Here is a 21,328-nt window from a genome sequence, read left to right on the forward strand (position 1 = left end):
CTCAGTTCTTGACACGCTCTTAATTTCTGTATCAAATTGATTTCATAATGGACTTTATTAAGTCATGCTTTGGTAATGACAAAAAAGGATGACCCATTGTGTACACATGCGGTCTAAAGTGGATCTAATCGCTCTACGGTTATGCTGCACTCTGTCCAATAGAGATATTCTAAAGAAGACTAATGAGAGGGGTTAATAAGTGAATCTCTGTGTGTCTAAAATCTGTTTTCATAGGTTTTTCTGTGGCGGTTATCGATGAGGATGGAGAGCAGCAGCTTCACATTACTGAGCTGAAAGCAGGAGGACTGGCTTCAACTAAAGGTACTTTATTTGTATTAGGAAGCAAATGTGAAGTGTGTGATGCTTTTTATAGTTAGCATCCTGAGCGTTGATATTTAGAAAGAGAGGACAAAAGAAAAGGGCAATGATCAGATCTGCACCAAAATTTAATGGGTTCAAGCTTTTCCTCCGCTCCACCTCTGCACCAAGTTCCATGAAATTCAGCCTGGTTGCTTTTTGTGTAATCTTGCTGACAGACAAACAAACAAATGGCACTGAAAACACACCACCGCCTCGGCTCTTGCCTTGGCGGGGGAACAAAAATCCAGGATGATTACCAAGGCTGAATCTGAGTGCTGTAACAACAGAGGTTATGTAAAGGGTATGTGAAAGCTGGATAAATATTTCTCTCTTGAACTGACATTACACACTGAAACACCTGAGAAACACCTGATTCCACATTACAGCTTATCAGTGGAGATTTGTGTGACTGCACTGTGTCAGCTACTGAGCCAACATACTTGGATTTCTGTTGTTTAGGGAGGAGGTATGGTAGCTTAGGGAAGGATAAAGAAGAGACGAAGAAAATATAAATACACATTCGATCTGAACAGGTGTTATCAGAGGAGGGAAGCTGCTTGCTCATAACTATGATGCAGTCTTTCATTTGAAATTCTGTGGCTCAACATTTTGGCTCTCCACATCACTCTGGAAGTCCACAGAGAGATTATTCACAGCTAGAAATGCCTCAGTCACTATGTCTGCATGGCATAAACCAGCAGCTAGATCATAAGTAGTTGAAAAACATTTTGGAACTCTTCAGTTTGTCTAAAACGATATGAATCACCTGCCCTGTATTCTGCTAATCAGATTTTTTTTTCCAGCTTTCATCCGGATGGTGGGGTGCGCCCAAGCCTTTATACGTGAAGTAAAAGATTGTGAGACTGTGAGAGCTGCGCATTTGTGGCTTTCTTTTCCTTTCTGAGAAAGAAAAGGGAATTTCTTTGTCTGCTTTGAACAGCTGGGTCTTTAGATCAACCCCCATTCACAGGTTCCTATCTTTTAACCAAGACACGGAGACCTAATGGGTTTCAGGAACATTTGGCTGCTCTGTGGATACAACACTAATGTATAGAAAATAACATGCCCCGCTACATGTGCCCCAGGGTCACACCAAGGTTACTCAAGTGTGATATTGTGCCCTCCAGTGTATTAGCAATTTAAAAGCTGCTTGCTTAGCAGCCAGAGGACACAGCTGTACTATCTAAGTCTACAGGCGGGAAGAGATAGAAAAAAGCTTGTGGCATCCAGATAACACAATACGTCTTTTTGCAATATTACACCACATTCTGCTGAATCACAGAGTTAAGTATGTCGGGCGTAGTAGTAAGTCTGCGTGCACGCTGCGATGAGCCGTGTGTGTGGTTTATTCAGCGAAGAGAATGAATGGGGAATGAAAGAGATCACGCTTCAGTTTCTGCAGGCTATACGCAAAGAAAAACCAGGCCAGCGCTGGACAAGGAGCCCCAAAGGGTCTTTTTCTATCTCTCACTACAATTCCAGTCCCCCCTACCCCCACAGAAGTGCACACAAAGACACATGCATTCAACACACTCAGCCAAGCACACACAGTCATACACACACACGGCAGTATATGGCCAGAGGGGTTATCTCTCTCTGTCCAATAAAGACTCTGCTACAGCTGACATTTCACATTCCAGACAACTAGGTCATAACTTGCAGCAAAATGCGTGCCTTGTGTGTCTATATATAATGTAACTGTGCATGTTTGTTTGTATTTATGGTTGCACTATGAAAATCCTGTCACAGAAAGTCTACTATTTCTATATGATTTAAAATTAACATGACATTTGAAGAAAAGATCATGTGTGGTTGTGTTAACAGGACCTAAAAGCCCTTAATTCTGCACTGAGGGCAGGTGAGACTGCTGTCATATCTCCTGAGCAACTGTCACAGCCAATGAGGTTTATTGGGCAGGTTGCCTGCTAATTGGCCGGCTAATTGAGTAGTCATTCCCAGTTAACTAAACTGGGCACAGGTGGTCGAGGGGAGGGACGAGAGAATAAAGCCACAACCAAAGCAGCGTTCCAGTGAAGTCAGTGGTCTCTTTTATCCTATATAGTAGCACATAGACGGTATACATGATGACAGGACAGGAATAGACATGCATTACACACTCCCCCTTAACTCCATCTAGTCCTATTAGATCACGATTTGCCTCAAGGAAGCAAACATGGAACGATGCATTTTTAATATACTGGAACACATTAGAATCCTAACATGTCTGATTAGTCACACAGCTGCTGCTGGGAAGTATGGCGCGAAAGTTTTGTTTGTGTGCGTCATTTGTACACATTAGCACTCTTGAGCTGATGGAACATAGGAAAGCTACTGTGTGGGTCATTGCCACAGGGATAACTCTTTTACTTTCTTTGAGTTGTTCTTGTTATTGGATTTTCCAGTGTATGTTTTTGCCCCAAATTAAACCCCTTTAAAGCACACAAATTTTACATTTCTTGTTGTGCTTTTTCATCTTCTTCCAGGTTTGAAAGTCGGTGATGAGATTCTTCTGCTCAACGGTAAGCCTGCATCGGCCCTCCAAATGGATGACATGAGGACTGCATTCGTAAACCAAGCGCTGACCTTGAGCGTCAGCACGCTGCCCCAGCTGGACCCTCAGGTGCTGTGCTCGCTTCCACCCCGGCGCTCCGATGGGGAGCAGGACCCGACCACGGACATCTTCTCCCAAAACCAAGGTGAGGCTTCGTGCTCTAGGTAAACAAAGTCGTGTTTATTGGGTGTTGTATAGATACAGAGAGCTTATTTTACAGTTTTAGATTATAATTTAGGTCTGCTGATGACCATCAAATACGGTCAAATGGAGAAGGTCAAGAGAGAAAATGAAATGTGCTTTTGATAAATTTGCCTTGAAGCTTTATCTCTAAAGTGAGTCATTCTGTTGTCTAAGGGATTTTTCTGTTTCAATTCAAAATTAAGGCCACTATTCTAACTGATATTTTATGAATTGCTTGACGGCAACGGGGAAAAAACAGCTTTATTGTTGGAATCCTGTGTTGCATTATCATACACCCTTGAACCCCCAACTTTAGGTGGTGGAATAAAAAGGCAGACTGCAGATAGTGATGCTTTGTTTTTTAAGCTGAGGGTGAATAGGGCGATCTGCTAATTATGCATGTATGCTGTCTGATAGCTAACCTGCAGGCAGCCGCCAGCCATCCTCTGACCTGCTCCTTTTATTTGTGCAAGGGCACCATTTGTATTCCTTATAAACTGGGGCTTGCAATGCACAGGCTGACAAGCTGGCATTGTTTATACAGGGACTCAGAGTGGTATGAATATTAATATGAATCCTTCAGCAGTGTAGAACTGTCATTGTGGAGGATATGCCATATGCAGAGGGTCAGACTGAGAGTAAAACACTTTAGCAGCCAGATGGAGGTTACTGATGATGTCATGCTTTGGAGGAGTCGAGTGCACACAAGAGTTCCTCAACACAGAGGAGACTTTAAATTGGAAATTTCTCCTGCGTATGGATGGAGCAATAACCAATTAGACTATACAGCTATATAACAATGTTATCATGGTGGAAAGTGGGAAAAAGAAGAGACTGGGATTGCCTGTTTATATGTTAGTTTTCAAAGCAAACATGTAATAATCCAGAAAGATGCACAGACACTTATGGGCAAAAAATAATTAAATTATAGGAGCTTGGGTTCTGAATGTTACAGAAATCTGCAAAAGGCTGCAGCTGAATATCAGAGAAGTCCCAAATATTTTATCCACACAACCTGTATGTGCATTGTTCATTGTCAGCTGTTTTCGTCTGTGTTTGTAGAGGACATCCTGGATGAGGTGTCCGGTTTGACACTGGAGAGCCCAGACGAGAGCTTAGAGGAAGGATCTCGACTGACCCCACAAAGCCCGGGAGATCATCCGGAAGATAAAACCTGCACAGGAACTGGACAGAAGGTAGGGAAATGACATGCAAAGACACAACTTTGATATGTATATACACTAAAACAAAGAAAGACACATATGTGCAACAGATCAGGGGATTAGCAGTTGCAAAGGATGGAGTTTCACACACCCTGTCAGATGTGTCATTGCAGTCAGTGACAGCAGCTTTTTTTAGTCATTTTTGAGTCTTTGCCTTGTCATCTGTCTGCCTCATCGCTTCAGGGGAGGGTGATTTATTTCTTACTTATCCTAAATCTTTATTCACCAGCGTTAGTACTTGTTTCCTATGTATGTAACATCAAGCCACAAAGGGGACAGATCAAAGGAAAGAAATGGTGCCATTACATCATATTTACACATATTATTATAGAAGGTATTCACATAAGGTAAATTTATGCCAGCTTGATGCTTACAGTAAATTCGTAAACTCAGTCCAATCCTACAACATACTGGTTTTGTGCACAGTAATCTTAATCATATTCTTACATGAATAACATTTTCCATATGATGCTAACAACATATTACATGATGGTGTGTAAATCTGTCAGTGCTGGCTCATGAACAGATGTGCATACTGTACGTACGAGACGCGTGTGTGCTCTGAAGCACAGAAATGGAGACAGACAGGTGAGTGAAGGAGCGAGTGAACGGCATCACTTTCTAATTAAGATTATGTCTGGTCTGATCAGGGTCGGCGCAGTGATTGCCGGAACAGGCCGTGTGCCAGCCAGTCTCCCTTGGATACGGTTGTCACTTCCATTACCATGGCAATGTCTGATAGCCAGTAACCACCGGAAATTTTTTTTCCTTTCTATACCTCTGTTGATTGCCGAGACATGAAGCAAAGATGAGGAAAAGGGCAGGACAGTGCTGTATTCTCTCTTTGATTTGTGTCAGTGAGCTTCAGTCTTGAGGGAGAATTATCGGGTGAGGTCAGAGCTGGCTAGACTCAGTCCGGTTGGACAGAAGTGGTTCTGCGACTCCAATGTGCCATTACTAGTTGGAAGCAAAGTAAGGGAAGATGAGAGAAATCCAGACAGATAAGGGTTTCCAGTGTGGCTTTATAGGGACGGGACGCCTGCTCAAGTCTCATTTGGTGCACTTGAAGTGTGCAAAACATTTAGCAAGTTGTTAAACTTTGCAAAACAGTTTGAAGTTCGACACAGTCTCTAATTAACATTTAAAGAACTTTTGCTATTTTAAGCTTATAGTGTTTCTGAAAGCTGTTAGAAATCTATTCAAACAAGACAAACAGAAGAAAGGATACAACGCAGCATGAAATGTTTGTATAATTCCATTTGTGTAGTGTGCAGTTTAATCACTTTAATGTTTAAAAGCTTAAGCAGTGCTGCCAGTGCCAGAGTAGCTGTGCGGTGTTTATACAGTAGAGTAAATGTAAGAACTGGCCACAATAAATGTGGACAAAAGTGTACACAAAAGTAAAAAGTAGCCTTAAAGTCTCCAGTCAGCACTATGTTTGTAGTTCTGGGATTTTAATCCACTAGATCACAGATGTGAAACAGAGTGCTCATTTGGAGAAAAATATTTTTGTCTCTCAAAGAGTCCCTTTGCATTTAATGCTTGTATTTTTCGTTTTCCCCCCTATATATACAGTCCACATGAAAACTATTTGCAAAGTTACACATCTTTTGTTCTTTTGCCTATAATGAAAATTCCAAGAGGTTCCTTGTATCGTTGGTGCTTGGACCCTAGTTGTCAGTACTACAGTAAATGCACATTTCAGCTTTAAACTGACTAGTTTCACATTAGTACTGAAAAAATATGAGATATGGCCCTGACTATGTAAATGAAAGGTACATGGTGAGGGCTAGATAGTGTTGGGTGCTCACAAAAAGCAAACATCTGTTAGAGATATTAAAAGTAGTTGCTTTGCCATAAACAGTTTTCAAAAAGCAACGTCACAAAGGAAAATAGGATGAGATCATTTTCATGTTGAAAATAAACCTCTTTGTGACTGCAATGCAAGTCGAGAATGCTGTTCTGGATGTTGGTGTGGATGTTTCCTTGTCAGAGACCAGGAAAACAATTCATCACCAAAACATCAGAGGATGGTTGGAGTTTGCAAAAGCTCACAAAAAATTCAGTCATGACCCTAAAGTGTATGACCTCACTGGTTGGTTGGTTCTGTTATGATTTAGACATGCATTGCTGCTAATGAAACTGGTATAATTGTTTTTGTTGAGGGTTTCACTGGTGACAGAAGTGGCAGGATGAACGAAGAGATAATCAGTAGTATTTGGTGTGCAGCTACAGCAACCTTAAACCGGATCTCCACTGACCTGAGCAGTAATCTCACTTCCTGGAGACCAGAACAAGCAGGTGGCAAAAAAGAATTATTGGGGCAAAATTTCAGGCTTTTTGTTCAAATATTAAATTCACTGCTTTTGTTTGACTTTGCATTTATCTACCGAGTCACTTTTGAACCACTGAACTTTGAGTTTTAGGTGGAAAAAGCAATGCATCTCCCACACAGAGCCCAAGGATGCAAAAAACATCCAAATACAGGATCTAAATACTTACAGTCTGGACTTTATAAGGAAGGAAAAACAATTCCCCATAAACAACTACACCAAAGCAGGTTAACAGGACAACAAAGCCCTGAAGGTCTTTATATGATCTTCAGCTCACCTCTGTCTCTTATCTGCTGCTCCAGTCTTAAATTCACTGTCTGATTTTTGTCCTTATTTCCATCTACTGCTGTTTTTTTAAGGCTTCTTTTTCATCTTCCCCTCCCTCCACCCCTATTTTTCCTTGGCTATTTGATTTACTGTCAGATTTTGTTCCTGTAATTAAGAGCTGCAATGTGAGCATGTCCTGTCTCAGACATGACAGCTCAGTTTTTTGTTTCTTTTGTTCCTTCTGATCATCCAGTCTCCTTATCTGCTGTCCTTTTGTTTTGAATGCCCTTTCTTCCCTTCTGTCCTTCCTGTTTCCTTCTGATCTCAGGTCCTTTTCCACCCTCCTCCTCACGAACCCCCTGCTGCTCATTATCATAAACAACATGAGGCTGCCGCTGGCTCTCACACAGCTCGCTCTCTTAGCTATCCATCCGGCTGTGAGCTCTGACCTCAGCCTGAGCTCTTGGATGCTTCGTTTGCCAACAAAGAAAATCCAAAGTTGCCCAAAGAATCCAGGGGAGCTACCACCAAAATCATTATTTCCTTATTTTGAAAAATGGTCGCTCTTTTTCCCCTACATGTCGATCACTCTTTTGTCTTCTGGCTCTCCTATTTGGAAAAGTGCCGAAGTGCTGAGGACTACGTCTTACCTCATTTCACCCAGTGCCTGCAGTCACATGGTGGCAGAGGACTGGAGAATAAGAGGCAAAGTGGGACAATTTTAATTATCCCAACATTCTAATTACTTCATTCTCCACAGTGTTTCACATCATTTAGTGGAGATAAATGAGTGTCTGACTAGCCGGAGGAAATGGGAATGTTCATTATTTTAGACAAAGCATAGATAGAGCAACCTCCCCAGTATGATAAACCAAGCAGAGAATAAAACAGCGATTGCTTGGGATAACAGCAGTTATGGAGATGACGATGATTACTGACGTTCTCTAGGTGAAGTCAGCCTCACAGGCAAGTGCTGGCTATAATTTAGAAACGGTTATCAGTTAGGCTTAGGGGCATCTGAAATGGAAAATACATTATGCAGTGATTGAAGGGTGGGTGGGGGGAAAGGTCTTCATCGAGGTTTGTTTTGATAGACTCCAGATTGTACATTTCCAGACCAGTGACTTGCAGGCAATGCTTTTGTTTATTGTGGTTAAATTAGCTACCTCTAGGATGAATCCATAAGTGGTGTTTGTCCGTCGCTCCGATTTAAAGATGCTCTTTCATTCTCTATCTAATCATGCCCAGTGGTCAAAAGTAACTTATTTGCTTAAGTACTGCACTTAGTACAACCATGAATTACTTGTACTTTATTTGTGTTTCCATTTTATGCAACTTTATACTTCTACTCCACTACATTTCAATAAGAAATATTGTACATTCTACTCCACATGAATTTGACAGCTTCAGTTACATTTATGATGAAGATTAAACATTCTAGATAATATGACAAGCTTTTAAAACAACATTTTTGGCTTCCGAGATCTCCTAAGCAATTTTTTCCAATTAAAGTTCTCATTTTTTTTCAATTCATTAAATGTTCAAATGAATATTTCTCAAGAAATCCAAGATTAGAGAAAAATGTTTTGAAAAAATTGAAACGACTTTGGTATCAGAATATTTTTTTCATCTTTCCTCTCCTTTCAATGAATTGATCTTTAAGATTTATCTGGTGTCCGTGTACATGAAACTAAATTTAAAGTTCAAACCAGCTCCATGAACTGCAGCTTCAACAATAACATACTGCTTATGCTTAAGTATTAATAAGCTAATCATATGTTACTTTTACTTTGCTTTACATTGCTGTATTTTTTCTTAATTGTAGGATTCGAATACTTCTACCATGGTTGATCAAGCTTTCACAGCCTCGTCTCATTTGTTGATGTCCTCTCTCAGTTTACCACTAGAGGGAGCTCTGTGCTGATTCATGAAGCCTGCAAGACAACAATAATGTTCAGTGTTAAAACTGAGCATGCAAATGGAGCAGATCAGTTTGTGCAGATTGGGATATTTTCATAGTGCAACCTTTTATTGATCCTATTCCTCATGTGTGAATGTGACATGATAAAATAGCCTGCAATTTTACTTAAATGCAAAAAGATGGATTTCCGTCTACTCTCTTATTAATGGTCGTCTGTGCTTTGCGCTTACTTTGCCTTCATAACTTTGTAGGGAGAAACCTAAAGTCTTCAGATCAACTTCTTTAGAGTCTAAATGTTCACACATGGATTTGTTAAGACTGGTGTCATAACAAAACCATCCTTTCAGTTCAGATTAAATGATTAAAGCCTCTCTCTGTGCATCATTCCTCATGGGGATTTATGGATTTGCATGTTTCTCTGATTTCCAATGAAACTGAACTTCAAGACTCATCCTCCCCTCCCTTCCCCTCCCACCGTGTTCACTGACATTGATGAGTACATGCCTGTTCTTTTTTTTGAAAAGCACCGTCCAGCCAGGGATAAGCTGAGCATTGCCCATGAATATATTTCTATTTACTCATACATGCGTACATTTCTGCACATCAAAATTCAGCACACACACGTGTATATTCATGTGAGTGATGCTTTTCTGTGTGCCAAGTGTGTGGATATGCGTAATCTCTGTTTATCCGGCCTCTCACTGTGCGAGGTTTCGGCTGACGGGTGTGAGAGCAGGTTTGTGCTTGTCTCCACGCTCCTCCCTCATACTCATGCTGTACTTTTCTACCTCTGTGCTCTGAAGGCTGAGTCGAAGATGTGGCACATGTGCTAAAAGGATACAGATTTGTCTCTAGGGTTAGGGAATGCATATGTTGGACTTACAAGAGAAAAGGTATTGCTGCTGTGCCTGTTTTTTATTCACTTTCTGGTTTATTGTCCCTGAGCTGCTGCTGTTTTCACATGTCTGAAGTCAAGGTTTTGTGTGTTGCATATATGTGCTTATTTGTAGCCAACAAATTTGGAATTAACTCGGTCTTTCTTTATCAGATTTGCTGTGCATCATTAATACCATACTTGCATTTGATAAAGTGTAAAGTGGCGTTCTTGAAGCTTTTACGACACGCTTTTGGTGCCAAACATTTAGAAATTTTACCAGGTATTCAAACATCTTTGCAGAAAGTTCTTATGTTCAACAGCTGTGACTTTCTTTTCTTATCTGTGCTCTCAGATCTGCAGATCAGCCACATTCAAAACGAGGTCTTATTCCACTGGGTGTTGTGTAATACTTATTTTCTCAGGAATGACAAATGTGCAGAAGGTGTGGTTTTGTGAGTTGTACCTGAAACCCCAGTCAGACCTGTATGTGCAATTTACTGGTTGACTACCAAAAATAGATACTTAGATACTAGTAGATACTTAATGCACATGGGAATTTCTTCTTGTCTTGCATTGGTATCCAGATGTTGTTCCTCTTGATCATGTGATCATTCTGACATTTGATTGCATTATTCCGTGAGAGCGAGCTCAAATATTTACCTTTGTTGAACAAGGCTGCTGTCCTCAGATGTAATGACACGAGTCTCTCTAAGCTGTGATGAAAGAGAGAGAGAAGGCAGATGCCTGTTGTCCTTTCCTCTTGGAAGTATTTGGCTCTCACCACCCACTGCTTCCTCACCTCCCATTCTCTCCTCCCTCCTTTCTCCTCCCATCTTTTCTTCCATCTCTCATGAGGATGCGATGCTTGATCTTGTTATTTAATGTTGTATTCTATACCGCTGCTGCTGCTGCTGCACTCAAACACCTGGACAGAAGAGCGAGGAAGGACAAGAGAGAGAGTGAGATCAATGAGATAACGAGAGCGTGCAGAGACGGTCGCGGGATTGAGAAAGTGATTGGATAGACGTTGTAGGATAAGGTGACATGAGAGTGCTGTTGTTTATTGCAATCTGTTCTCTTCAATCTGTGTAATGACCTCTTTGTGGAGCTGAAACTGCAGTGTTTTTTTAAAAGCAGCAGTGCAGAGTGAATAGCAGGCTTTTACTTGTACACTTTTGATCAGTTTGACTGGACAAGTTCAGCATTCATACATTCTGCATAGTTGCACATTCTGGGGAAAAAAAAACAAACAGCCTTCTGGCAGAGGAATGGAAGCTACGAGGACAGGAAATGAACACCTGACTTCTCACTGAAACCTGTTTGAACTGCCGGGATGTCAGCTTTCAGAAGGCGCAGGAATTCCAAACCCTCGACCGAATGCATCTATGATATGTTACAGCTGGTGAGCCGTGCAGTCTGACATTAGAGTGATTGAATGCATGTTTGTGGTGGCTTGTGTTGTGGATTTCATCCCGCAAAAGGCCAGTGATTATGTCATGGTACTGTATCGGCGGTGCTAAGTTCCTGCTTTCGTCCAATTCCCAGTGGAACAACCCAGTCAAATAATTTATGTAATATGTGTCTTCAGTCATGTGGTGATTCTGTGGAATACAGTGTTCAGACTTTATCGTGTCATACTGCCCTGTTTATATTTCAAAGGAATGGAGGAAAAAAACTAAACGGTATCACTATGCTGCAGACACAGTGCTGCATAAAGTATATAATAACTGCTGTATATAATCAGACAGGGCTCAGTTCTTTGGAAATTGCAGTGAATGACGATATAAGATTGCTTATCTTGAATTTAATCCTTTAAATCTCAAAATGTAATTACTGATGCACATCATCATTTTCAGTATTATGGTTATTTGTCAATTAAGCTGCCATTTGGAAGTTAATTAGTGCTGATGGCGCAATGTTATGCAGTCATTCTTCTCCTTCCTCTGTCCCCATCTCCCGCTGTCATCTGTCTCTGTCACTGCTCCATCTGTCACTTGGCTGTCTCTTATTCCTCTGGCTGTCAAGGGCAAGACCTCACTTATGAAGAGCAAGACTGACAGTGTCATTTCACTTACAAAGAAATGCAAATTCAGACTCATTGTTCCAGCAGGATCAGTGTTTCTGCTTGCACAGTGATCACTGCTTCCTTGTCTGTTTCTCAATACTCTGTTTATGGACATAGATTTATGATCCCTCAGCATATTTGAAAATTAGCCGTGAAGTCAGTGGTACAGAATGTTTTCAAATGCATCTGTGAGACCGGTTTGGGCAGTTCTAGATTGTCTGCAATGCGGCTCCGTCTTTGGATGTTCTAATATGACTAACAGTTTGTAAGCGATGCCTGCAAAGCCGTGTGACTGACTTGGACACGACAGAGGACTCGATCTTATAATAGGTCATATTATTTCTTTTGCAACGCGTGCTTTTGGTTTATTGTGTGGTCGGTGTTGTGGTTTCCTTCAAGTGACTGACGGAGATCGTCTTGACTCCGTGAAAGGAATTTCAATATCAGCATCCCTATCAAATGGTGTGTGTGTGTGTGTGTGTGTGTGTGTGTGTGGATGCAGCAGTGTTGCAAAACTGGTTTTGAAAACCACAATGGAAAATTATGTTTGTCATCGCTACGGCCCAACAGGAGACAAGCCATGGCATCAGCAAAGACAAGCCAGCTGACCAGCTGTCTGCGAACCAGTCAGTAGAAGCACACAAGCAGGTGCAGAGTATTATCACAGATTACAGTTAATAAACACTTTCGGCGACCCCCCCCATGCAGATGAGGGATATTTTTACAACATACATTTGCAAAAGGACTTCTATGAATAACACTGATGACTGCGGGACTGAATTAGGAGCATTAATCCCATCAAACTAAGTGGAGTCTGAAAACTGGATCGCCCCAGCTTTTGTGTTTTCGACATACAGATTTTTTTGGTTTGCATCATCAAATCAGTTGTGTGCAAAAGAATTCCACTGCAGTGTCTCATGGTGTACAGTTGCGCTGCTTTGTCATGGTTTCAGTCTGGTTGTTTGTGCTGCAAATCCCTATGAATGTCCCTCCCTTGTTAAATTACACCAATTCTCATTTCGTAGAAGGTTTATTTCATTAATGATGGGCACATTTAGGAATACAATGAAGTGGAAAATCTTTGCAAAAAACTATAAAAGACTTTAATGTTGGTCTTGGACAGGAGCTACATTAAATAGGAGTGTAAATCCATTTACAGTTTGTGTGCGATGTGTGGGCTGAGCTCATTCATTCCTTCACAGTTCAAGGAGATTCTTTTTTCCTTCTTGACTACAAGTCCAGGCTGACTAGAGCCTGTAAAAGATGTCGGTATACATCTCTCCATCTCTGCTTCATCTCTGAACAGAACTCACAGTTCTAACAACAGCCTGTCTGGACTTGCAAACTGTGCTATCAAACAACAGATTCACAAATGTTTGATTTGAATTTTCACTCGCAGGAACATTGGGTTGTTGTGACAAAGGAAAGACTAATAATTCAGATTTGTCTCAACACATCCTGCTTCTCGCTTTTGGTGACGCTACTTTGTCACTTTCTCTCTATTTTTGAATTTCCGGCGTACCATTATGCACACTTTCACAGCCTTGGGACTACTAAAGAACACACTTAGGTGTGGACAGAATCTCTTGATTATACAATATTTATGCTCTTGTGTGGGTTCCAGTGAGTAATTCTGAAAATGCGGTTGCACATCAGTACAGAGGATGATGCATCGGGGCTTTGCAATGACATATTTCTTCATCTTTATGCATCCTTCGTAGCTTTAAGAGTAGCAAGAATATCAACTAATATTGGTGTGACTAGCCAGAGAGAAGCTGTGGAAGAGCCCCTCATTTTTTAACTATTAGCCCTACTAACAATTTAGTCTGGCAAGTCTGCTCATGCTTGGTATTTTGGATAGCAGGGATGTTGGTGGGTGTTGTCATACCAGGCTTTGCAAGAATGTGCTGTATGTATTGTCAGCAGTGCATATTTTTCGCTTTGTTTATGTGTCTGAGTTTAATAATAGAGGCTTGACCCTTGAAGATTCTCCAAATGTGCAGATTATGACACGTCTCCTTGCTATTTTCTATACAGAGCACGGAGCAGGTCACCGCCTTCTGCCGCAGTCTCCATGACATGAATGCCCTGGAGTGCCCTATGTCATCCTCCTCATCGTCGTCTTCGTCATCCCTCTCCCCGAGCCCCGTGTCTGCTCTGCCGCCCACTGCAGGCGCTGCCACCCAGAGACAGCTCTCCCACGCAGACAAACTGCGCAAGGTCATCAATGAATTGGTGGAGACGGAGAAGACCTACGTCAAAGTGAGCGTTTCATTTGTTAAAGACACTCTTTAAATCCAATAACTGGTGAATCATCCCGTCTTTTTCATAATAATGCGCACACACTTTCATAGATGTTTTGCTGAGTGTCTGCCATGGCGGGTTAAGTTCACACCTGTAGGAGCAGAATTCTTTCTTCTCTTAAAAAATCCTTCCTTATTAAAGAGCCTTCACATGAACAGACACCCACACATGCGATGCCTCATTGCGCCTTGAAGATCTGATAACCAGCTGATCTTGTTCATATTTCTTGTCCTTTTCAGGATCTGAGCTGCCTAATAGAGTGCTACCTGACGCCCTTGCAGAAAGAGAGCTTCCTTACACAGGATGAGGTACATTGGATCAGAGCAGTGAAAGAATAGAAAAGTGTTTACATAAGGTAAACATAATCAGCACTGGTAAGGTGGCACTCGCAGAATGATTCATGTGTCTCTGTTGCAGCTGGACGTTTTGTTCGGTAACCTCGGGGAGATGGTGGAATTCCAAGTGGAGTTTCTCCGAACACTGGAAGATGGAATCAGACTGGTGCCGGATCTGGACAAACTAGAAAGGGTGGAGCAGTTTAAGGTTAGAGAAGGGGGGGATCTCTTCAGTTCATTGCACCATTCAGATTTGAAAGCACTTGATTTTTCGTTTTGGATGCTGGTATTGTTTGGAGAATTCACGATATACGGCAGCTTACGGTGTTGTTCCAGTTGCACAGACACGTGTTTGCCCTAACTCCTTTTGGCACGCAGCTGACAGTTTGGAACACAGTTGAGACGTTTGCTTATTTAGCTGCTTGTCAAAATAGTAATTCCCATTTACTGCATTGTGTAAAAGCAGTGACGTTAGATTGTGATATCATAACACGCTTGTCTGCTTCCACAGAAGGTGCTGTTCTCCTTGGGTGGCTCATTCCTTTATTATGCTGATCGCTTCAAGATCTACAGCGCTTTCTGTGCCAGTCACACCAAGGTCCCGAAGGTCCTTGCTAAAGGTAAAAACAAGCAGAAATTTCTACTTTACATCAATCACAGAGTCACTGCTTACTCCTCTGATAGTTACACTGTAATTTATTGCTATCTTCCATCTGTAGTGTGTTTTAGCTGAAGGCTTAGTGTGGTAGAGGAAGCATGTTGTTTTATTCACATGCCCTGCAGTGCAGATAGTGAGCTGCCAGTTAATTTTCTGCATTTACTGCCCTGGTTGCTATCCACGAGAGACACTTTAGTGGCCACTTGTTTAGGTGCTTTTTCTTTCATCTTAAGCTGGTGTCTTTTAGCAGCAGATGTCTTTCAGCTGCTGTGCTCCTCTCCTCACGTATAAAATAAATGACTGCTCATGTTTTTGCTCTTTGCAGCAAAGACGGACCCAGATTTCAAGGCCTTCCTGGCTGAGAGAAACCCCAGACAGCAACATTCATCCACTCTGGAGTCTTACCTCATCAAGCCCATCCAGAGAGTCCTGAAGTATCCGCTGCTGCTGAAGGAGCTCTACTCTCTCACCGACCCCGACAGTGAAGAGCATTACCACCTGGATGGTAAACAAATTTTTTGCTTTTATTTTCTGTTGTCTATGGAGCAAAAAAAAAAAAAATAGGGTACAATATGTAATGGTGTTTAGGATTGGAGGCTCTTTATAATGAATTATTGCTTCATTCAGTTGCAATGAAGGCCATGAACAAAGTCGCGAGTCACATCAACGAGATGCAAAAGCTTCATGAGGAGTATGGAGCAGTTTTTGACCAGCTCATCAATGAACAGACTGCAGATAAGAAAGAGGTAACGTACATTACGTTCAAGGAGATCAATCTTGAATTCAATAAAATCTCCTGTTAGTTATTTTTTGGTTTTATTTATATGCTTTCTTCTGTTTATCTCAGGTTGCTGACCTCTCAATGGGAGATCTGTTGCTACATTGCACAGTGGTGTGGATCAATCCTCCGGCCTCTTTGGTCAAGAGTAAAAAGGACCCTGACTTGGCTGCTTTTGGTAAGAGTTCATGTGGAATGTGAAAAGGTTCTGTCCTACTTTTGGCTTTCTCTGTGTATTTTTTTTAACTGTCTATATAGTAAAAGAGAGCTTTTACAGAGTTGCAAGTAGACTAGAAAAACTCCTCGTGCATTCATGAGCTGAAACTGATGTCTGGCGCGGTGTTATTTGCAAAAGGAAAACTGACATTTTTAGATTCATCCCTAAGACTTGGCCTCAGACCTGATATAAGCTCTGTAGAGGTAGTAGTTATTGCATTATCGTTGGGTTTGGTTGCATTACAGCTGAAAACTGTCTTTTTGGGTAATGATGGGTTAAAAAGTTTTATTATGAGTACTTACAGAAGCAGCTGATGACATGCCTTTCTGTAGCTTTATGCACAAGACGGTAAAAACAACATATAACTATGAATAATCTGTAGACTCATACAATACTATAGTATTTTCCAAATACAGTAGATATGCAGTTCCACTTCTCAACAACTAAAGAACATATCTACTGTATATTTGAATGTGCTGTGCTCAGGAGATTTAGTGCATACTATGTGTGAGAACATCCTAACAGCTGCAGGCACGTGGCACTTTACTCTATAATACTGTCAGGTTTAGGTGCTATTTCGGGTAGTGGAAAAAAAAGAAACCCAGTCAAGCATATTACATGAAGGATCTTTACATTCTTTTTCACTTTTTATGTTAAGTGAATATTAATGGGATGTCATGCAGTTCCCACACACCCAGAAGTGCCCAGATGTGTTTAAAATTCTACTCAGCTGAGACACTTTTGGCAATAAATATTACATCTACATTGCATATGGGCTTTTCATGCAAGGTGATAGTGAGTAGAAGTGGCTGCTTTGCACGTGTGGTCCATTTTTATCTTTTCTCCAGCTGATACATTGTTCTTTTTCTGTCAAAAGCTTTAACTAAAAGTGTTCATTGACACCTAGCATCATGCTGTCACTGTCCTCAATTTGGTGATGAAATATTCTTTGATGCGATGAATGAATGCAGACCCTCCTAATGGCTTCTTTTATTTCCCTCTTCATGTCTCCCTTGCCCTCATTTAGTGTTCAAAACAGCAGTTGTGTTTGTGTACAAAGATTGCTCCAAGCACCGGAAAAAAATTGTAAGTCCTCTTTTTTTTTTCCTTTCCTATTTTCTGTTGATTAATTCCAGTTTGAGCTGCACTGTGTTGGAGGATGTGCTCTGTGGAATGGGGCTCTGTGTTACCACTGAAGTGCTTTTTAAAAAAAGTTCTGGATGGCACATCGAGACCACAAAGAAATTAAGTTTAATGCCTTTCATCATGGGAAAGTGGACTGATTATTGACTGATGATATTTAATGAGGACAGTTACTGGCGACTGAACAGACAGAAGAGACTTTATATGCGCACTTGCAGCTCAGTCGATGCTTGTATGTGTGTGTGTGTGTGTGTGTGTGTGTGTGTGTGTGTGTGTGTGTGTGTGTGTGTGTGTGTGTGTGTGTTAAACCAGCCATCTGTCACTGCACTCTTATGCTCTCTGCTGCCATGATGATGCATTGCAGTGGTGGTGTATTAGATATCCACTTGCCTTTCTTTTTCTTCAGGGTGGATCTCATCGTGTGTCCGTGAGCGATGACAGGGATCCCTTTCGTTTCCGTCACATGATCGCAACAGACTCTCTGCAAGTCAGAGCACTCGCAAGTACGTCTTTTTAAATATGGTGTCAAACAGGCCTAATTTTCTTTTGTCTTTTCCTTCAGGTACAATAAACACTTTGAGAACTGATTTGTTCCTTCAGAAAAGTCATTAGACTTGCTGGTTTTGTTAGTGTTGGCCCAGAGACAAATCAATATTCCAGCTGGACCAAACACAAAACTCAGGGCTTAAAATTATTTCATCTGCTTAATTGACTAGTTTAACAAACAAATAAAATCTTGTAGCTGCAATTTATGTTGGAGGAACTAACTTATACAATACATTTCCATCAGAAAACATTTTAATTATCTCCTCATTAGTTAAGAAAGTGCACTGAAGTGATTATCATATTCTGTTTAAAACAAAGTATTCTGCATTTTTATGCTGAAATCATAAAGACCATTTGCATGTGAGAATGTGTCTTCCAAACCGCCACAGTTCTTTTGTACGAATCAATATTTCTGAAAATTGGTGTAGCTGCTTTTCTCTCCAAAGAACATAAATGATAACCTTTGTGAAAACAATAGATAAATACCCATTATCAGCTCTGCGTGCAATCTTCCTCACATCCTGTTTCTGTCTCAGATGAACCTTACATCACCCTCTGGCTATTCAGTTCTAGTATGACAGTTTATCTTTCTAATGGCCAGTTGTTAGCGGAAAAGAAATTGATGATGGGAATTAACTGAATTCTTTTTATAAATGTAGATCACATCTCTCTTCTCTCCCTCTATTAGACTCTGAGGCCACAGCGGTGTGTGAAATAGTCCACACCAGGTCTGAATCTGAAGGAAGACCTGAGAGAACCTTCCAGTTGTGCTGCAGGTATATTTTTTCCAGAAACTGTATATGCAAACCAAAAGGCTTCAAACTAAAGATCTTGCTTTAATGTATTGTTTTTAAAATCTTCTTTTTCTGCTTGTTTTACAGTTCTCCAGATAGCAAGAAGGACTTCTTGAAAACGGTCCACTCCATCCTGAGGGAGAAGCAACGCCGGCAGCTTCTTAAGACAGAATCTCTGCCACCCAATCAGCAGTACGTCCCCTTTGGTGGTAAACGCCTGTGTGCCCTCAAAGGAGCTCGGCCTGCCATGAACAGAGCAGGTGGGTGTATCTTCTGGCCTACAGGAATCTCGGTATGCTACTAGTACAAACATGTCTCTATATCAAATGTGTGCATCAGTGCATTCTTAAAATAAAACATGATCATCTTCTCTTTCTCTCTGCTTTAGCGTCAGCTCCGTCTAGAACCCTGGCCCACAGGAAGCTGATGAGGAACCGCATCACCATAGACACCGACCTGGTTTTCCATGGCAACAACAACAACAGCAACGACTCCAACCCCTCCTACCCGTCCTCCAGCTTGCCACTCTCCCAGCATGCCCCCCTTCAGTCCCAGAAATCTCAAGGAGAGGACACGGACCGCTGGGTGGAGGAACAGTTCAACCTGGGCTACTACGAGGACCAGTGTGAGGGGATCATCGATGTGGGGCAGGTGAAGGAGACGGACATTCTGAGCGACGATGACGAGTACTGCAAGTCTGTCCGAGCAGCTTCGGCAGAACCGAATGCCCTGGAGGGGGAGATGGAAGGACTGGACCTGAGGGGCAAAGAGACGAGGAACCTGAATGGACTTGCAGAGACTAGAAGCAGGATCGTGCAGGAGGAGGAAGCTGATCAAAGACAGCACGGAGATGATTCAGACTCATTTGCATCCTGTGGGGTCTCACTATCCCGCTGTACGACCCCGACTCTAAAACTTGCCCCCTTGAAGCAGTGTGCGGTGGAGGGGGCCACAAATAAGGACCATGATGTCATCTGGGTGCGACGGGAGGACTTTGCCAACGGGTGTAACGGCGACGTCTTCTGAGAAGGGACTGACAGAGGAGCAATGCTGATTTCCTCCACTTTTTACTTAAAGTAGGAGTGCAAGAAAAGATGGAGTGAATTGGATACAAGCTTTAAATATGTAGAATCTGCAGAACGTGTATAGAAGGTCCCTGCATCACGACACTATCCTCTTCTTCCACCTCACCTGCATCCCCCCAGTTCTGACAATCCTAAAGAACCGAAACACCCCAGTGTGTCAGAAAAGCAGCTTCATTTGATGTTTCTCTAGAAATTCTCACCCAGAGCTGCTTATAAAACACACCCAGATGTTGCACACACCAGTGGATTTGTCTGTAAACATATGAACAAAACAGCACTGCATGTACACGCAATAAAACAAGCAAGTGTGTGAGTGTAAATGCATATATATTTACTCTAAGTGCATACAGTACACAGAAGCACAGACACAGAAAGTCAAGGCAGCTACTGTACCTTGCACACATTGTACTGAAGAGACGCCACCGCTGAACTTTGACCTTCTGGCCCAAAATGTCTATTTTTCAACACAGGAATGTGGGTGTTCTATTTTTCTGACTCGGAAACCGTGTTTGTATCTCGACACTCAAGGGCTGTGTGTTACTGAACTTCTCTTCAGGGGCTTTTTGGCTTAATGACTGCTGTGTAGAAGATGGTGAGATCTAACTAGCTTTACCGTGCTTTTTTATATTGTTTTAACTTAATGTCAGCTGCACATCGCTGTATAGTCAGGGGTACAACAGAGTGCCGTTAAGCTCTTGTATAAAAATGTTTTAAAGCTCACCTCGTCTCCTATTATATCCTTTTTAAAAGATAGTCAGGACAACAGATAGTCTGCATTATTTAATCATTGCCTTTTATTATTATTTACTGTAATTTTTAATGTTTACACCACATTCAGCTGCCCAGTGTTACAAACTACCTTTTGTGTGTCCGGTGCCAGTAAACAGGCATGAGAAAGCCATCACTTATGCCCTTTCACATGAATGTTCAGTCTGTTTTGTTTCTTGAATAGCATGTTGCTTTATTTTTTGTTAACTGATAGATTCCCCCCCCCCCAGAGGGCATGCTCTCTTCATGATGTTACATCATTCCTACAATCCTGTTTTACTTGAATTTTTCTTTGCTGTTTTGAAAGGAGGTGTTCAACAGAGCCATGTTTGTGACTGTACTGTGACTTCAAGGAGAAGAACAATCACGCAGTTGAACTGTCACCCTCCAGTGGAGATCATTTTCTGTTTTTCAACCGGTTCCTTTTGAGTTTTGTCATGTCAAGCATTGACATTTTACATTACTTGGCTACACTTCCACCTGACCTCCCTGCATTCCTTCCTCTATCCACCAGGCTGTGCTGCTTCACTGTGTCACCACAACAACATTCTCTGCTCAACACAGTCGTGCGCACCTTAATGGATGTATTGAACATGCACTTAATACCCAACTGTGAGAGAGGGGGGGACCCGCCAGCTTCTCTGACTGGCAGTGAGAGGAGAGTGGGTGGAAGTACTACACTTTGGATGATGCTGTGTTTTTATTTTTGTTACAATGCTGGTTTCTTAGAGTTGAGCTTACTGGGTCATTGTGCTCAGTTAAGACTTCAGACTGTGAGGTACAATCACCTGGCCTTGGAGGCAAAATCCTGTGAGAACCCCCCCCCCTCTGACTCCTTCCTTTGTACTTTTAAAACTGTGTTCGTACATAAAACTGTGGAGCGTTACAATTTTTATGTTAAAATAAATTTTCTAAATTTA

General features: G+C 41.6%; 1 protein-coding gene across 2 annotated transcripts in view; it reads left to right on the forward strand.

Annotated features, from left to right (window-relative positions):
* Positions 1-21,328, forward strand: part of tiam1a (TIAM Rac1 associated GEF 1a) — a 55,978-nt gene extending 34,650 nt beyond the window's left edge. The window contains exons 15-29 of one of the 2 annotated variants that reach the window (XM_022209670.2): positions 235-321; positions 2,844-3,056; positions 4,157-4,290; positions 13,818-14,042; positions 14,324-14,392; positions 14,502-14,627; positions 14,931-15,039; positions 15,403-15,582; positions 15,705-15,823; positions 15,925-16,033; positions 17,100-17,158; positions 17,622-17,718; positions 18,450-18,537; positions 18,643-18,815; positions 18,944-21,328. In XM_022209670.2, the coding sequence (XP_022065362.2) occupies positions 235-321; positions 2,844-3,056; positions 4,157-4,290; positions 13,818-14,042; positions 14,324-14,392; positions 14,502-14,627; positions 14,931-15,039; positions 15,403-15,582; positions 15,705-15,823; positions 15,925-16,033; positions 17,100-17,158; positions 17,622-17,718; positions 18,450-18,537; positions 18,643-18,815; positions 18,944-19,581 (2,426 nt within the window). In that variant the 3' untranslated portion in view covers positions 19,582-21,328. Of the gene's footprint in view, positions 1-234; positions 322-2,843; positions 3,057-4,156; positions 4,291-9,706; positions 9,732-13,817; positions 14,043-14,323; positions 14,393-14,501; positions 14,628-14,930; positions 15,040-15,402; positions 15,583-15,704; positions 15,824-15,924; positions 16,034-17,099; positions 17,159-17,621; positions 17,719-18,449; positions 18,538-18,642; positions 18,816-18,943 lie in introns of those variants that run through there. The other variant, XM_051937331.1, reaches the window with a different exon arrangement.

This window comes from Acanthochromis polyacanthus, chromosome 17 (genome assembly GCF_021347895.1).
Source record: "Acanthochromis polyacanthus isolate Apoly-LR-REF ecotype Palm Island chromosome 17, KAUST_Apoly_ChrSc, whole genome shotgun sequence".
Lineage (NCBI taxonomy): Eukaryota > Metazoa > Chordata > Actinopteri > Pomacentridae > Acanthochromis > Acanthochromis polyacanthus.